The 19,415-nt window shown below is 44.0% G+C and overlaps 1 protein-coding gene across 5 annotated transcripts in view; it reads right to left on the bottom strand.

The window, feature by feature from the left end:
• Positions 1-19,415, bottom strand: part of SYT16 (synaptotagmin 16) — a 140,158-nt gene that overhangs the window by 65,897 nt on the left and 54,846 nt on the right. For 2 of the 5 annotated variants that reach the window (XM_065593787.1, XM_065593785.1), the window contains exons 1-2: positions 18,709-18,992; positions 6,601-6,780 (exon numbers count right to left, since the gene is read on the bottom strand). Coding sequence is in view for 2 of the 5 variants with exons in the window: in XM_065593786.1 (XP_065449858.1) it covers positions 6,601-6,780 (180 nt within the window). In the remaining 3 variants the exon portion in view is untranslated. Of the gene's footprint in view, positions 1-6,600; positions 6,781-18,708; positions 19,032-19,415 lie in introns of those variants that run through there. The other 3 variants (XM_065593786.1, XM_005285877.5, XM_042841326.2) reach the window with 2 other exon arrangements.

Here is a 19,415-nt window from a genome sequence, read left to right on the forward strand (position 1 = left end):
GGGTGAATTTATGGTAAGTGGGGAGTAGGTGGAAACACATCTGGACTATATCTGTTGCCTGTGATATAGTGGAGGGCCAGATTCTCCACTGTCAGTGTAAATCAGGAGTATCTCCACTGAAGAGAATGGAGTTACATCAGTGTAAAATCAATATGGGACCAGCATCAGGTCTTTAGAAGCTCTCTGACCACGGGTCAAATGAGCACAACAACTGGATGGTTTCTTTTTGAATAGTAACAAGAAGGGGGCACCGCAAGTAACTTTCAGCATCTACGTGAGTGTGTGTGTGCTCACACGCACACACAAGGGCTCTCACACTGTTTTCATAGTGCAGACCCCATCTAATTAGACCGACTGACTCCTGAGTCCCCGGCCTTTGCAAGCACATGGCCTAGCTATCTCCCCCTCTACTCTGTGATCATGTAACAAGCCTGTGGCAATTACAGCAATTGCTTGCATGGAAAAGTAACGCTAGAAAAGTACTGAAGCATTTCTAGTTTCCTGTGATAAAGATTTTTTTTTAACTCCTGTGGAAAAAAAAAGTTATAATCACAGTCTCTGTTGTTGCTTTCCTTACATCTCCCCCATACATCTGTGGAGCTCTAGGTGGTCGGCTCTCCGTGGACCACCAGCAAATGCTGCACAGTTAACAGTGTGGGAATACACCCACACATTACGCCACATGCTACATCCTTTTAGACACACATCTCTCCACTCCTTTTCACAATGCCCCAGAGGCATGGGCGGATCTTTAAGTGCCTGAACTGACCCAAACGTCCAACCCCGCAATCCTCTCACGATCCACTTCTGTCACTATGCCTACAGAAATCAGACACCTAACACTGGCTAGGCAGTGAGACAGATAGAAACAGTATGGTATTTATTTTCAAATGCTTCATTAATAAATTGTAATAATAATGCCTAGCTCTTACATAGCTCTTTTCATCAGCAGATCTCACAGCACTTTAGTGACTATCATTATCCCTATTTTACACATGGGGAAACTGAGGCACAGAGCAGTGATGTGACTTGCCCAAAGTCAGCCAGCAGGCTACTGGCAGAGCCGGGGATGGAATCCAAGTCTCCTGGATCCCAGAGCAGTGGTCTAGCCATTACGCATGCTGCCTTTAAAGAATTCAAAGTCACAGACCTATTCCAGGCAACTGCTTGGCCTCATTGCAGTTACCCTCTTCCTTCCTCCCACTTACTGCTTGTTTCACTCACTGGTGCTGTAGTGCTTCCAATTAGATTCTAAGCTCTTTGAGGCAGGGACCATGCCTTTTTCTGTGACAGCACAACACCAAGCCTATTCCGGTTCTAGGTGCTACTGCTACTGTAAGCAATGCTAATAGCGGCCATAACTGTATTGCTCTGGAAAGACACAAATCTCTTCCACTATTGATTGTGCTGTTGGAGGAAGACAGTCTACACAGTCTGTAAACTGAGTGTACAAATTACTGCCACCATTTGCTTCCCCTTTCTCTTCCTCATTCATGAGTAGGCATACGGGTTAGCCTGGTGTCAGTACAAGATGGTCACAGCCTCAGTTCCCACGACAGGTTCCACGGAGGACTCAGACAAAAGGAGACACTGAGAAAGCAAGACAAAAATGCAGTGTTGCCAACCCTCGTGATTTTATTCCAAGTTTTGTGATATTGGGTGTTTTCCTTAAATCCCCAGCTCCTGCAGTCAAGTAACTATGTAAGAATTTCAGTCTTTTTTTTTTTTTTTAAAGGAAGTTTCTATCCCCTGCGGCTTAGGAGAAAAGCTTAAAAACATAAACTGAGGCACTCTAAGAGTTAAAAAACCCCCAGATAAACAAAAAACAACCCCACCCCCATTTTGTTTACTTATGATTTTAAATTATCTCATTATTTTTGGGGGGGTGCAACTTGTGATTTTTGAATGCTTGTGGTTGGCAATATGGTAATTATTTGAGGAAAAGGCAGAATTCTGTGCTTTTTTTCTCCGTAAATTGGGTAAAGCGGAGTCAAGAGACCATAATTTTCTTCTCCGGCCTTCAGTGTGGGCTGTAAGATTGATCATTCTGCTCCACTTTGGAATAAGTCACATCGATATAAAAAGTGCTAAATCGAGATATAACACAAAGTGGATTGTTTTCTTTTATGAGTCACAGCACTGCAGCTTGTGGCTAGATATGGCTATGTACACAAGGGTTTGCCCTGTGCTTGTTACATAATTCCTGCAAACAAGCTGGTTTCGGTCCTGAACTTTGCAGTTGAAGTGCATTGCTCAGCAATGCATATTGTAAACTTTCACCACTTCAAGGGTAAAAGTCACCCCATGCGAAGGGCCTTTGCAGCACTGTACACCCTCCAACTAGAGCTCACTTGAGACTAAAGTAGTGCACAGGTCTTGTCCTGACCCTCTGCACAGGAACAAGGTTCACCCTGCTTGCATTGTATAGATCAGAGGTTCTCAAACTGTGGTCCGTGGACCACCAGTGGTCCCCAACCTCCATACAGGGGGTCCGCAGATAATTCCCTCTAAGGTGCACGCCCGGATGGCTGGAACACAAGAGACTGAAGGACAACCCACCTAATTAGTGGAGCCACACAGGTGTAGTTCCACTAATTAGGTGCCTGCACCCTGAAGAAGACGCATATGTAAGGGAAGGTGGCTTTGGGGGGGGAATAGAGAATAGGTGGGAGGGGGCAGTAGGGTGAGAAAAGGGGGGGGGAATTTGGGATATGCAGGGCTGCGGCTGCCAGAGAAAGAAGTGACTTTCCCCAGCTCCAGGGCTGCAGCTGGTGGGGAAAGACGGCCCTCCCTCCCCACCTCAGCTCTGTGGCTGCTGTGGCAGGGGAGAGACCCCACTCCTTCCCAGCCTCAGCTAGGAGGCTGCTGCGGTGGAGGAGAGAGGGAGAGACCTCCTCCTTCCCAGCCCCAGCTCGGGTACTGCCACAGCGGGAGAGAGAGGGCACATCCATTGCATTAGAAAGGTAAGACTACTGATATTAAAATACGAGTTGTGTGCTTTTATTTATAGAACAAAAACATTTTAATTATTATAAAGTTTTTTTTTATATAGCGCTTTTATCCAAAGCGCTTTACAATAGTTAGCTCACGGTACAAACAACATTTGGGAAGATCAGTAAGTGATCGACAATTTTTAAGTGGTCCACAAAAAAAAAAGTTTGAGAACCACTGGTACAGATCAAAGGGATAATATTTCCTCTTCCCCCCCTCAACTCCTAGAGCAATGGCTACCAACTCCCGGGGGGAAACTGCACACTTTAACCATGCTAAGGCTTAGCAACCCAGCAGTTAGTCCCTGCTCCTTCTGTTCAGCTGTACACACTCTAACTCAGAACTGCTTCAACACGGCTTGGAGTGCACACACACTTGAAGAGAGACAATCAGTGGCAAAGCATCATGGTCCAGAATGCAGCTCATCGTTAAGGTCAGAACGAGGGATTAGAGTACTAGACACAAAAGCCTCAAGTACCACAAACGACACTCATTGCGTACCAGTAATTACGAGTCATTGTTCCTGAGTTCCCTAAAGGGTTTTCAATTAATACTTCTTTCCATAAAGATTCTTCAAGTATATTGTTCCTTTCAGAAAGACACAGGCCCCTCTATTACAATCAAATTAGGACTAAAATGGCCAGATGTCTCTCACAGATTCACAATGATGAAAACATGTATTTCACTCAACTCCTTTTGCCACTGTACAGCCAACCTCAGACAAATCTTTGTTCAGATTCCGGGCACTGGAAGACACTCATTATATATATACGGCTAACATGAGAACCTACAATGTATGAACTAGACAGATTTAGTTTTCCTTCCAACTTTATTTTTATTCTTAGATAGGTCAACATTCAACAGCAAATCCAGCAAGGATATAGGTGAAGATTGTCATGTACATCAAATTCAGAGAGCCATTAAACTTCTTGGGCCAGATTCTGAACTTATTCACAATGGTGTAAGATCTGAGTTACTCCACTGCAGTCAATAAAGGTACTCCAGATTTACAGCAATGTAGTGGAGATTAAAATTTGATTCCCTACACCTGCCCTTCGATTTGGCCAACCAATTTCAATAGCTGACAGAAGAAGTGTTTCAACCATTCTAAACCCCACCTGAAGTGGGATGGCTAGATTTCACTATTTCACCATATCTGCCCATCATTACTTACTACCATAACAATTTACATCTTAACAATGAGAAGCAGAGGTTTTTATTGAATCTGGCCCTTTAATAATAAAGGCAACCTTCCACCAAGAAGGATAAAGAAGAAAACTGAAAAAACAGAATCACAAGTAATTTATATACTGCATATACTGTAATAATATAATACCCATACGTATATACAGACATTTACCAAAGCAAAAATCAAATTCCTTGGTAGAAAAAAAATCTACTTGTTAGCAGTAATATTTGGAGATTTCCTTAATTATACTAACTACAGCTATCTCATAGAATGATTTCAGCATAAACCACAGCTGCCCTGCTAGATTCAGACCACCTGGTAACCCCATCATCAGCCTAGATGCTAGGCTTCTGCAACTGCCATATGATGTGATATGTAACCATTAGGTTTTGGTCCATTTTTTTATGTTTATGTCTGTAAGAAATCCTGGTTCTTTTGCAAGCATATCTTATAATGGTCTTAAAAATACCTATATATCAAAATTAATCTAACCATAGAAAAGCTGACATTTTGAATTGCTCTAACTTCAACTTTTCATGACTGTTTTACTTTGTAAAGGAGAACATAGGCTCCGACAGTAATCTCCCATTGTAATTAATGATTACAATGTACTCCTCTACGGTATCAGATTTAGCACCTCATTAATGCGTATGGTATTTTGCTTGTACGGCACAGCTGTAGTTAAAGTTGAATTAGTGTTTCCATTAAAAACCCATGTTTTCAAGGGTTTATTACTCAGTCATAGAAAATTTACTTTGAAATGAAAATTGCCACAGAGTGCTTCAGCTTGGCAGCAATTTTATGCCTTCAGAATTTGGGAGGGAAAAAAATCCACCCTGTTTATTAATAATTCACATTTTAAAAGGCATCGTAAATATATGTTTGCATGATAGTCTTTGACAGCTCCAAAGAACGTCGACACCTACACATTGCTGAGAGATGTGTCATTTTAAAAAAAAGCCACACTCTTGTACTACTTGTCAGAAAAAAAAATAAAGACTTAAAAATAATACTGTTAAATTTCTTTTAACACAGAAAAAATCGATGTTTAAGTCATGTTAAATTTATGACACAGAGCCCCAAAAGAAAAGGGAAAAAATGACATGCAAGCTGAGCCCTCATTCTGGGTGAGTCCCAATGGCTTTGTTACTAAAAAGATTTACTGGCATGCTTAACTAAATTGATAAGTAGTCCCATTGACTTCCGTGTCAACTTGTGACTAAGCATTTGTTTGCTTTTTATTAAGGCCCCAGTGTGGGTAGATCCTGGCCAACTGGATATAGCTAAAGTGAAGTCTATGAGGTTTTATACAGGTCTGTGACTAATCCACAGGAAGAGAATTGCAGGATTGGGACCTAAGTGTTAATAGGGTTAGGCCCTTCTGTAACTAATCTTGAAGACTGGGCATCTTGCCCCATCATTTAATTAAAAGCACACTGAAGGATATATTCTGGCAGATAAACCCAAACACATGTAAAATGCAACCGACTTTGCAAGCAAAATCTGAAAAAAACATTAAAGGCAGGTCAAATTTTAGCCTAGCAGCTTGGCAGTGCCTCTTTAAGTATAGATTTGTGTGTGTTCATATATATTTTTAAATATTTATTGTAGAACTTTCTGATACATGACAGGTAACTTCTATGAAATGTCCCCCATTATTGGCAACAACATTACCCTAGAGAACATTTACTTAGCATTTTTCCTTCCCACCAAAACATTTAGGAAGCTACTGGCCAGAGTTGCATGCAGTTCAGCACCTCCCACTGAGACACCTATGGTCAGATTTTCAAAAGGGCTTACAGCTCCCAATGTAGCCACGTATTCAGATGCCTACATAGGAGCAAAGCTCTTCTGAAAAAATCAGTCTGGTTCTGTTGTAAGAGCTGAGCACGTCTGAAAATTCCAGGTTACGTGCCGACGGTCTTAGGCTAAACAAGAAAAGTAAAACTCCCCCATAAGCCTTCCCTGCAACTCAGAGTGTCTAATATATGTTTCTGGAATGGGACTAATGCAGGCTGATATGTATGACAGTTAAATGCCGGGAAGTCAGGATGGATGCATCCTACACTGAGCAAACAACATTCCCATTGCTCTGAGGAAACGCCAGAAATGCCCAGATTTTTCTGTTCTTTGCACTACCAAAGCACTCCCACAAGATAACAATGGAAAAATGTGTTTTCTCCAACCTTTTCTTCCATCTTTCAAAAGAATATTGCTCAGGACAACAAAGAGGATGGGTCCCTTGTAGCAACGGTATATTCATTATATCTACTGTTAGAGGTTACACCACCGCACCTCAAGCCCCAGCTATTTTCCACACAAACAACACTAGACACAGTAAAATGGCTCTGCTCTCTTCTTAATCAAAGCCTCCGTGAGTTTCTGTACATCAAAGACACTGAGATAATGATGATGCTTACCCAGGCCCTCATGAACCCCCGACCTCTCTTTGTAGTGTTTTCGTCTCCCTGGTTGTTCCAAGCATGGGAGTCCACCTATCTTTTCGAAGCACAGTTTCTTGTTGATTAAGAGGAAAAGGACTGTGAGGAGGACAATAAAGACTCCAACTGCAGACAAGAACCCAATGGCCTCTGGAGTAACTAGTGACAAAAACAAAGAAATAAAATATTATTGCAACTGGAAATGCCTGTCCCTGAGCAAAGTGTGATTAACCCACCTCCACGCCTGCACCCCACACCCATGCCCTCCCAAATGCATAAGAAGCCAAACTCAGCAGAATGCAACCTGTAGTTAGTGGGTGCAACCCCCATATTGGGCCAAATCTACTGGCGACATAAACAATGGGGTAAATTACACGAGTCTGATTCTGCTCTCTCTCTGGGTCTGATTCATAGCCCACTGAAGCCAATGGAAAGACTCCTCTTGACTTCCACAGGCTTTGGCTCAATCAAGTGCATACACCAGTGAATTCCATTAACTTCAATAGGGTTACTCCCGATTCACACGGGTGTAATCAGGATCAGGCCCATTGGGGGTAAATTGGTCATAAACCATTCATACCCGGCCACATGCAAAGAAGGAATGCTATGTCTTAAGGGTGACAAAACAGCATTCATCAAGTCGGAAGGAGAATGAAGGAGAGATTGCATTTTCCTTGGAGAGGGGAAGGGGAGTAAGTGGCTGAACCTTTTGGTTCTGAAGGCAAATACCTTTGGAAATGTTTTACACTTCCTCCAAAAAATATATAAGACCATCACAGATGGAAAATGTCTCTGGTATGGGAGAATTCCTTTGCCATTTACTAAGAACCTGGTAAATGTGTCTCAGAGTAGCAGCCGTGTTAGTCTGTATCCGCAAAAAGAACAGGAGTACTTGTGGCACCTTAGAGACTAATAAATTTGTTAGTCTCTAAGGTGCCACAAGTACTCCTGTTCTTTTTGTGTAAATGTGTCTGTCTCTTCAATGTATCCTGTTAAAATGTTTTTCCTTCGTTGAAATAAGACACAAGCTCCAAAATCATGATTACTACTCTTAACAATACAAGGCCACATCCCCAGCAGGTGTAACTCGTTGCCGACTTCAGGCCTGAACCTAAATTAACTAGTGACATCACTGGCTCTACCTCAGCTGAGAAAGTGGCCCTGTAAGGCAACATTTTCGTATTAAACTGTAGAGAAACATTCTCTTATTTCTGCTTGTTGCATTCTGCCTGTGCCGTTGGCTCTGGAAAGAATTAAAGATGCTAGCAGAAAAGCTTTTAAAGCAGTCTCACATCACGCACACTGAAATGCCAAAAGCAAGGACAGACATTACGTAGATCAGCTAGTACAGGTGGCAAAAGCACATATGTCAAAAAGCATAAGCACCATCTGCAAAATAATTCAGCATATTATTCCAGTAATTACTAAATTAACATCAGATGGCTGCGAAGTTCAGTTGCACAGTTCAAGTCAAAGACCCCCATAAAAATGAAACATTGGTGACATATGTTGATTTTGAAGCTATGGCTCACTGAAGAGGCAGGCAGCAAGAAACAAGATAACCAGAGTCAGCGCCACATGTCATGTACTCAACTAAATATTTACAAGATTTGATTGAGCAAGTATTCAGGAGTGAAGAGGGCTGAATTGTCTTCAGTTCCTGTAGGGACAGCAGGTAGTGGGACCGCAGGAGGGAGGGTTATAAACAACAGACTGATGTGGCTAATTAGAAACAAAAAAAAAAATCACAACTTCTCAGAAGCAAGCCACACTGAAAAAACACTAACATTGCTTGGAACGAAACCCGGCAAAGCCGAGAAATGCCAAGGTAAAGGAGAAGCTGGCGGGTTGATTCTGATCTTGCTCACACCAGTCAGAACGAACAGTATTTCCTCCAGGTCTATGCTTTACTTGCCCTCTTCTGCCTGGGCACTGAGGCACATAACTGGTCCTGTTCTACCATGCAATACTGATCTTTTGTACCAATCCAGCAGCAAAAAAGGTTCGGTCTGTAAAGAGAGCGAATCTCTCAGCCAGGAAACCATCTCAGTGTACAGGCTTCCCTTGATGGCTTTCTGTGTACCAGCGCTGCCCCTTTCCGACTCCTGCTGCATTCCCTGGCGGAAGGGGTATCCTGGGGCATGGCCATGAAAGGAGGTGGGGCAGCAGTGCCATTGCACCCCTGCTATTTTCACCTGCTGCAACAGCCCTGAGGTGGCTGTGGTAGCTAAGCAGAAGTCAGAACAGCCTTGTGGCACAACCCTGGAATCGAAAGAGGTGCAAGGCTGGCATAAGGCCTCCTTTGCCCTCCCTGCACTGACCCCTTTCCTTCACCAAATACAGCTCTGGCAGGAGAAAGAATTGCGACCATGTATGCAAGCTCTCCTTCCCCTCCCGTCCTCTGAATGTCTCAGCTGGCATCTTTGGGATATAAGTTTAACTTAAGCTTTCGAGTTGGAGACTCAACCACAGGGTGCCACAGGACTCTCTGAGGGTTTTTTAGTGATTTGAGGGGGAGGGAGTGATGTCTAATGGCTGCAGGAGGAGATGTTATTGTCATGTATTAAACTCTGAGCAGGACACAAAATGATGACTGCCCAAGGAGCTTCCAATCTGTCAGGCTCTCGGGCTCTGGCCACTAGACCTTGGGCTTAGCTAAGTCACTGGATCTCTCCGGCTGAGTCTCCATTAGCCGGCTTCCATTTTCTCCCGCTGATAGGGCCCCAATCTGCCTCCAATGTTCTAAAGACTGTGCAGTCTAAACCTGCTCAAAGCAGGTGTAAATGTCATGGTGATAAACACACGAACACTGCCTTGTCTACAGTAGGGCTCCAATCACTGCACCCTTTGGTGGGGCTACCAAGACGGTAAGCTTCCCAGAAGAAAAAAAAAACATAGTGCAGACAAGATCTCTGGGTCTCAGCTTGTGGCCTGGATAGAACAACTTCTTACTGTGGCTGTCTGAAAGGACTGTTCGGAAGCTCTGGGTCAAGTTATGACTTGGTATCCACCCAAACTGGGGTGAAGCTGCTCTAAGAGCGGAGGACGTTACGCCCCACAAACACCAGTTTGAGAGGCTCTTCTTCTCACACTGGCAAGGAGAGAGTCGATACGCATATCTGCCTGTTTGCTGCCAGGGAGAAAAGGGGCAAGACTTGTGTGGAAAGTAGGGGGTGTTCATGCTGCAGGGGCTGAACGTATTCCAGCAACAAACTGCAATAAGAGTCATGGGGAAAACCAAGGCCACTCTGGTCTCCCCTATCCCTGGAAAGGCTAGCTGCAAAGGTGGGAGGCATCTGCCATCAGAACTCATCAAAAGCCTCTTCTCCTGCATGTGGAAACCCCCAAGTTACTTGTGCTGGATGCCAGCAATATGTGCCTTAGTGCATGTGAGAGAGGTGCACATGATAGCATTTGAATGCTGCACCTGGGAAGAGACATTCAGATCAATGCACCTGATGGCCAGTTGGAATCATGTATTCTGTTGTGTGGGTAGCCAAGCTCATGCTGTATGGTTTGCGCCTCAATCAGCACAAAAAATAAAGTTCCCTACACACCTGTGTGTGTATCCTAATTGCTTTCCAGATTTCCCAACCCTTCTTTCCTGTCGTTCCTCAGCTGACGGGTTATTCTTCACACTCACACCTCTGGGCTGAAAGCAAGTGTGAGAAATTGTGCCAAAAGGTTTTTCCGTTTTTGGTGGGTTTTGCACTTCTGTTACCTTACCCAAAAGATTATGAAGGACAGGAACAAAAGTTTGCAGCTACTGTTGTTTATATACCATCATAGGGGCTTCACAGACAAGTGAAAAGGAGATTTTGACCACAGCGGGTACGACCTACGTTAGACAGAAAGAGGTGACAGAGCCTGGGAGAAAGTGAAGAAACACCGTGACAGGAAACATTGTCTTGTGGTTAAGGTACTGTACGGGGACTCCGGAGATCTGTGTTCTGTCCTTGGCTCTGGCACTGAGTTCCTGTGTGACCTTGGGGAAGTCACTTCATCCCTCTATGCCTCAGTTCCTTTTCTGTAAAGTGGAGATAATCGTACCCTGCTACCTGCCAGCCGTGTTGTGAGGATAAACTAATTAAAAAGGTGTGGCATGCACACATACTCTGGTGGTGGAGCTATGTAAGCAGAAAGATTACACTACGAGATTGAGATGTGCTTTATTATAGACACATTCCATTTTGTCATCGCTCCCACACTTTTTAAATTACTTTAATATGATGGTGGCTGCAAATTAGGTCTCCAATTGCACACATTCTTTTTGCACATGCAGTTGTGCATGTCTAGAAAACCAGAGCACACCATTGGAGGGGACAAATCTGGAGAAAAGGAGGTCTGTGATGGAAGTGAGATTTATCAGCAATATCTGAAGGCGGATATTCCAAGCATAGGGTGCTACAATCCTGTAACTGTTGTACCCACACTAGCAAACTATCCTAGCATTATAGGGAGTGACTATACCGTGCAGAGAAGGAACTGTCCAGTACACCAGGGGTGGAATCCTGGCCCCACTGAAGTCAACGGGAGCTTTGCCCCTAACTTCAATTGGGGGCGGGGGTTCAAGCCCGCTGTTTGGCTTGGTGTGAATTTAACATCCATTTTAGAAACACACTGAGCTCATTCAGCTAGAACAGAAAAACAAACAGTGGAAGTTTCTCAGTGCATCTAACACATACATAGTGCTTTCACTGGCTGAAGAGTGTACAGATGAAAAATCTTATTCCAGTTCATCACAGCTGGCCTCTCAAGGGCTAAATTCTGAATAAAATCTTATTCCAGACAATGGTTCTTTAATTCCAATTGATTCCAAGCTTTCTGCAATGGGAGTGTTTACTGGTACTTTTTAATTACAAAACCCCCCATAAATTGTCTGTTTTACTGTCTGTGCTAATTACATTTCATTATATATTTGGAGTAAGCTATTATTTTCCTGCTGGTTCCCATGGCATTCTTCATTATCAACTGCTAATTGTCTAGCATGCACATAGGATTGCGAACTAAGTAGGCTGCTGTGTGGGCAGACGTTCCAGGGAAAGCTGTGTGGCATTAGAAATGAGCATTATTATTATTGTGGCATATTAGAAAGTTTCCACCTACTTGCATGCCCACATAATTTGTTGCACATCATCCCTATCAACAATGTCACCGTGCAACGAAGGATGGGAGGCCATCTGTACTTGGCAATTATCAGCAGCTATCGAGGGAAGATGGTGTGGGGCCAAATAGCTGCTGCAGTGACAGTGGAGGTACAGGTCTGTCAGTGGAGTAATGCACACAGCGAGGGCCCTTTTAAGGGTTCCATTTATCCCTTGCCTGCAGCGCACGAATCCCAGGATGTAATCTGGGATCATCCCACCTGTCTGCAGGCCAGGGTCAAGTTCATAAAGGGAAATAGTGCAATGCATGCATTTTGGAGTGAATTTACAGAATAAACTGTCTCAGGGGTTTCCGTTCGCCAGTGCTAATGCTAATTCGATTTGAACAACATCCTGAAGAATCCATATCTACGTGAGCTCAGGAAGTGCTATGGAGGCTATTAAAGCAACCGCCAGAGTATGCAGAATTTCACAAATTCAGGTCAAGACAGAGTTTTAGGAGCAACTTCCTTACAAAGCAAACTGCTATGCCAGGGAGCACACATGACTGATGCTCCGAGCCACGGTTATCAGCATGGAGCAGGTGGCACTTATATTCATGTGCGTTGCATACACAATGTACAAACACTTCAGAAATAAAATGTGTTTTCACAGGATTGCAGCTCTCTTCTGATATCTATCTCAAACAAGGCAGAGCCTGACCCTTCGCGGCAGCTCTCACACCGGGATGAAATGGTTGCATAACTCTTCTGTAAATATATTACCAGAAATGAAATCAAGCAGACCAAATTCAGCCTTGGGGTAGGAGGGTGCAACTCCCATTTCAGGTCGCATTTCACCCAGGCTGAATTTGGCTCCATGTATTTTTATGCACTGCTTCACGCCCCAGATAGCAGGATGCCTCTCAGTCCCTTCATAAAGGGACGACGAGTCTGGTTCTGTTCGCATTGAAATCAGTTGCAAAACTCCCACTGCCATCAATGGAAGTAAGGCCAATCCCAGTGGCTTTGTTCTTGGTAATATATTTGCAGGCCACCTTTGAAGGATCATGTTGTTTGAGGAGGAGCTATGCTTTGGCTAGGTCTACACTACCCGCCTGAATCGGCAGGTAGAAATCGACCTCTCGGGGATCGATTTATCGCGTCCCGTCGGGAGGCGACAATCGATCCCCGAATCGACGCTCTTACTCCACCAGCGGAGGTGGGAGTAAGCGCCGTCGACAGGAAGCCGCAAAAGTCGATTTTGCCGCCGTCCTCACAGTGGGGTAAGTCGGCTGCGATACGTCGAATTCAGCTACGCTATTCACGTAGCTGAACTTGCGTATCTTAAATCGACTCCCCCCTGTAGTGTAGATGTACCCTTTGTCGCAGACATGCCTATTTTAGAGTAATAGGGATAATAAGGTAACTTCTATCTATCTCAGGTACTTCTATAATCCTTGTCACCATAGGATCTGAAGACCTCACAGTCTTTATTTTTACTCAACACAGCTGTGAGGTAGGGCAGTGCTGTTATCCCCATTGTACAGATGGGAACTGAGGCACAGAGAGGCTAAGTGACTTGCGCCAAGTCACCCAGGAAGTCTGGAACAGACCCAAATCTCCCAAGTCCCAGCCCACCCTAACCACGGGACTATTCTTTCAGGCAAACAAGAATATACCTGTAGGTGGTTACAGTACAGCACTTGGCTTCCTATTTGGGACTGTTACAAAGAACATTTTTAAGTCAACCACTGTCCCCCTCCATTATGCCAGGAACAGGTGTCTGTCTCTCTCCCTCCACCTCCACCTCCTAAAGCAGGCCACACTGCCTGCATCATCAGCCACATCATGCTAAGACCAACATTTAACTTTGAAAGCTGATTTCTGGGTCAGTGTTTACCTTGCGTCAACAGGAAAACGCTCTGGCATGTGGAGGGCACCCAAAAGCCTTTGTATGCTTTGTCGGGTCAATCAGGAGGACCAAGAACAATGATCTGTTCCTTCCCAAGAGACACAGAGTACACATCTTCACACTGCAGTGTTCAGAACTCTTTTTCTTTCCCATAGCAAACATTGGCAACTAGCAAAGGACATCTCAGGATACCCAAAATTGACTACAGAACCCCTCACCTCTAGAGCATCAGTTCAAATGCAAGTATCAGAGGGGTAGCCGTGTTAGTCTGAATCTGTAAAAAGCAACATGCCTATTTGCTTCCAACTACAGAAGCAGTTTCTCCTCCCTTGGTGTTCACACCTCAACTGCTAGCAGAGCACCTCACCCTCCCTGATTGAACTAACCTCGTTATCTCCAGACTGATTTATGCCTGCCTCTAGAGATTTCCATTACTTGCATCTGAAGAAGTGAGGTTCTTACCCACGAAAGCTTATGCTCCCAATACTTCTGTTAGTCTCAAAGGTGCCACCGGACCCTCTGTTGCTTAGTTCAAATGCAGAGCATGGAGAGCGTGCCTGAAAGAAGTTACCATCTGATGATCTACATCAATGGAGTTTGGCGGTCTCAGTCCATCTCCCAGCAGAGAAGGTATCCATATCCCTCACACACATCATAGTTGACACTAATTGTCAACCTTATCAATGGTCTCAGAAGAGACCCCAATTCAGAAAGATACTTAAAGTGCACATGCTTCAAGTCCACTGAAGTCAATGCAGCCAGAAAGATTAAGGACTGAAAGAGGACAGAAACCATTCACATTTTTAGAGGTGGTCCCTCCAGGTCAGAGCTGAGACACATCAGCAGGTCAGCACGGGGAAGCTTGCACTACTGTTGCTTGTCCTGCAAATAAGTATGAACACCTCAGTTTCCAGGGCTGTCAGTCTGCAAACTTTCTTGAACACTAAAATCATACCATTTTTTTCCCCTCAAGACAGCTCCCTCATTACCATGGTACCACTAAATGCAGTATTTTGAGACAGTGAGGGGATAACATGCATCACTGTGACGATACATCCATCAATTGCTATCCTCTCAAAAAGTAAATAAGCAAGCACTCAAACACAGACTTTAAAGAATATGCCCACAGCCCCACCCTTTGCTCTTCCATTACTCATTTCCTTCCTTGTGACACTACTGGCAACATGAGCTCATAAGAAACCAAACTCTCGCATTCATGCCTGTCTGCTCTGCACATTGAAAGCATGAGGTGATTGCTCCAGAATTTCCACAAACATCTCCTGCTGGTTTCCTCCTGCACTAACAGAGGCTTACCGAGCATGACCCACCTTCCCCTCAAGGACAAGAGAAGCAAAAAGGTCATTCTGATGGTCTCGTTGTCTCACCTGGACTTGATAAGCTGTAAGAGAGAGAGGCCTTGTTACCACCACCCACCCCACATGTGTCTCTTATAACCTGTACTGCCACCCACAGAACTCTCTGCAAGGGACTTCTATTAATAAAAGGAAACAAACATTTTAGCGTGTGAGGTTTATTATTTTCTCTGATTTGGTGGGTGGCAAAGAATGAGCTAACCCTAATTAGAATCCTCCTGCCCCCATTATTCTCATCCTACAAACGCCAATCTTCCTAGTTTCACCCCTTTGACCCCAAACGTGACAACTCATCACAGCCAAAGGCTGGACAGCAGCTCCCTTCAAAGACCTGAATAAACCCTATTCCATCATCAATTGACCAAGGGCCATGCACCAGTAAACCTTCTGCTGAAGGCTGAGTGTGTTGCCTTGGCAACCTGCCTGACCTCCATTGCCCCAGGAAGTGAAAACATGCTGCCAATAAGAGATTTCAACTAATCTACCCAATCTCTCAATAGTTATAGGATTTCCCATCTCTAGATAGCAGGCCGTGCACCCAGATGGAGCAGGGCACTCTAAATACAGATCTGGCTTCTCCTTGCCCTACCATTTCCTAGCTCTCTCCTTAGGCTGCAGTCTTCTCCTGGTGGTTACATAATGAGAAGAAAAATGAGGCCAGGGTGTACGTATAAAGCCTGCTTGCAAACTCTCTGTCCTGGGCTTTGACAGGTATTTCTAATTGCCTAGAAGAGCCACTTCAGCATAGGCAGCTATGGAAAGGAAGAGGGAGGAGACCATTTGCCGTCTAAGAGCAAGCTGAACATCATACCTATGAAAGGGTTTATGCTGTAAATGACCCACTGCAGGGGGCCACCATGTGAGCTGTGCTGCAGACTGCCTTTTAGATGCCTAGCAGAGTTCTACGTGTACCACAAGCTCAGAGGTATGCGTCGCAGGCGCGCCGAGTTCTATCCACTCTTGCTCTTGGTGGGGTCCCATTAAACACTCACTTGTAATAGGTCACGGAGGATTTTTACTGTGGCTGGATGCAAATACCCTAGGAACACATTTTAGCATGGAGTTACAGAAGGAAGGTAGGGGATCTGTAAACCCTGTCACCCCACGGAAACAGTTTAGTGTGAGGGTATAAAGTTTGCTCTGCCCTTTTGGTTCATTTTTTCTTGTTAAAGCCTTCTCTTTCAGGGCATGGAATAGAAGTCTTAGGCCCATGATCTCACAGGCTGGGTCTTGCTCTGCCTCTAGTGTTGAGGTATTGAATGATGAACTTGTCGGAGGGTGGCTCCTACACATATTCTCCAGTCTTCCCTCAGTGGGGCATCCCACTGCATGGGATTGTTGGCATGCTGCCTCCCATGTCATCCCCACCTGGCTCCCCAGAACCCAGTCCAGCTACTTGGGCGTAGGCCTTGGCCACTGAGGAATACAATCAAGAAACCATTGTGCAAAAAGCTTAGTTTTTCAAGGGATACTGCAAGAAGAAGGAGACTGCTTGTAACACAAGGTGTGGTTTCCAGGAAAGAATGTGCCATGGGAGATTTCTGGACTTGTACTATCAACCAGGTCCCCTGCACCCGGTGAGTGTGTTCTAAAAATAACTGGTCATGGGAAAATGCAACAGCCATTAAAGCAAATACTAAGAAAAAATGACTGAGGTTACTGGCTCCATTTATTTAACACAATGGAGTATTTTGCTAATGCTACCTCCTTCTATATTAATAGTGGCATGTGACCTTTCATCGACATATTAGCATAATGAACCTGCTGGTTTGTTACAGGGTGACAATTGCCCCACAGGCCATCCTGGGAAAGGCAGAGGCCAAACCAGCATTTAGCTAGCCGGGGGCTTCAGGACCAGTGAAAGGAAAGGAAATTTGGGGAGCACGACAGATTAGGAACTGAAACTGGCTTTAATGGTTGGGAGAACAGCTGATCCTACATCTTCCTCCCACCTTCCCTTGGCATCCCCATACGCTGCCTTCGACCTGTCCCCTGAAGTGCAAGGTTGAGCAAGCCCTGTACAATCAATGGAATTCAACCACGGATGAGTTTGACCCAATGGTATTTGCTACTATAGAGGATGATCCCAAAGTCACTGAAGTCAAAAGAGAAGTTTTGCCACTGAGTTTAGTGGGAGCAGGAGCTGGCTCAGAGAACGCAAATGCTGATGATTCATTATTATTTATATCATAACACCTAGGAGCTCCAGTTGTGGTCCAAAACCCCACCGTGCTAGGTGCTGTACAAAACACAGAACAAAAAAGAAGGTCCCTGCCCCAAAGAGCTGACAATCTGAGCATCAGACAAGAGAAAACAGATGGATACAGAAAGATGAGGGGGTACAAGGAAACAATGAGACAACGTTGGTCGGCATCATAGACAGTGGTCTTGGCCCACTAGTAGCCTAACCATTGTCAAGTTTTTTGTAGTTTTAAGGAGGGATTTAAAGGAGGATAATTAGATCGTTTTGTGGCTATTTACAGGGAGCTCCTCCCAGCTGTGAGAGGTGGCATGGGAAAAAGCATCAAGGTGCTTTGTTTGACAATTTAACAAGTGGGCAGCGAAGGCTAGCATTGTGTGGGCTGTTCGGAGGAGAGATTCAACATTGACAGATGAAAGGTCAGGTGGGGATAGGCTGTGAAAGGCCTTGAAAATAAAAACCAGTAGTTTATGTTTGATGCGATAGAGAAGGGGGAACCAGTGCAGGAATACAAAGAGAGAGGTGACAGGGTTCAAGGGACAGGCTAGGAAAATTGACTATGCAAGTTACTTCAGAGCCAGCTATGCTCCCTCTGAAAATATTATATTCCAATATTATACAGTCTATATACACAAGGTTCCTTATAAATGAAAGCAATTGTGATTCTGGCTGGAAAGATTCATATATGTCAGGAGATTTCAAAAGCAACACCTACGAGTTTTTCCAGCAGCACCTGCTACATGGGACCATTCTCGTGGTCAACATTTGAGTTCAGCATGCCTTAAGAAACAGGGGGAGGTGGGGGGGGGGGGAAATCAAGGACTTCTAACTGAACTACATTCAATAAGCTACATTAAAATCACATCTACATATTTTATAGGCGTTTGTATTTCCAGTATATGTAATGTTCTACCTAGTGTACAAAAATCCCCAGAACAAAAATTGTAAAAACTTTCAAACATAACTGACAACAATCCTGGGATGTTTCAAAAGACAGAAAGCTATGCTATGGAGTGTTGTTTTTATTTTACATACATTCTGCCTCCCTCCAACCATTATTCTACATTTCGGCCCTATAAAAAAGGGAATGCTGTGTTCTTAACCTAAGTCATTCAAAAATAACTTCAGGTATTTGTGTTTCTCCCTGTACAATGATGTGAGGGTATGTTTGCTCTCTGTTTGAGGAGGTGGTGAATGGTTAACACCTGTGTTTATCCTATACATCCACCCAGTGTTACTGCTTTATTCTTCTACAGTAAAGATGGAAGCTCGTCTGTAATGATAGTATGAAAGAATAAAATATAAGTACAAAGAAAAAAGGGCATTGATGCTCTACATTTGGTTACCCGAGGCTTCTAATAGTACTTCAAAAACATACATAAGTGTGGTTCTAAATACAAAGTAACACAGGCATTTGCAACACAGGATTTATTTTAAAGCTATATCACTAATGAGGTTACAAAGTGAAAAGGTTTGTTTCTATCCAGGAAGTATTTATTCAAAAGACTAGACTTACCTATTTTCCCTTAAAGTAGCAGGACAAGTCAAACAAAAAGTGAAACTTCCCAAGTGTGCTTCCTTCACTGATATAGTGTATGTTGTGAATAATATGACTCCAAAGTCAATAGTAGTTCCTTTGTTTTCAATCCAGGACAGGTTCCTAAATCCTGCTTTCCTTTTGGATCTGTGGAGTTCACACTAGCTGGATGGAGAAGGACAGCCGAATAGACCTGTGGTGCTTTCACAAATGGGAGTGGTGCTTTCTCTCCCCCAATCTGTACTAGATGATTTACTGTCCCAGAGAACAAGGAAGGCTGCTAGTTCATAAACATGTGACAATCACCAAAGGAATGTTAGCCAAAGAGGTGGCAGAGAAAGCAGACTGAATCACTCCCAACAGTGGCTGCTTATAAACTATACTATTTCCTGAACGTGTAGTTACCTGTATGGGTATTAGCACTTTCTTTACTTGGTCAATTATCTTGCTGACAAATTTACAAGAAAAAAAATAATTCAAATCTCCAGTTCAAGGATATAATTTCCTCCCCTGCCTAAACTCAAACTCAGGCCATAAATATTCTGGATCAGCTAATGAAATGTATCTTTTCTACTGCCGGATCCAATAGGCTCGCAATGAAAAGTAAATTAAGGATCACAGCTGGTACTGGTAATGTTTCATCTCAAGGGAGTATTCCACCGGTAGCAAGGAACAGAAACACATTA

This window comes from Chrysemys picta, chromosome 4 (assembly GCF_011386835.1).
Source record: "Chrysemys picta bellii isolate R12L10 chromosome 4, ASM1138683v2, whole genome shotgun sequence".
NCBI classification, from domain to species: domain Eukaryota; kingdom Metazoa; phylum Chordata; order Testudines; family Emydidae; genus Chrysemys; species Chrysemys picta.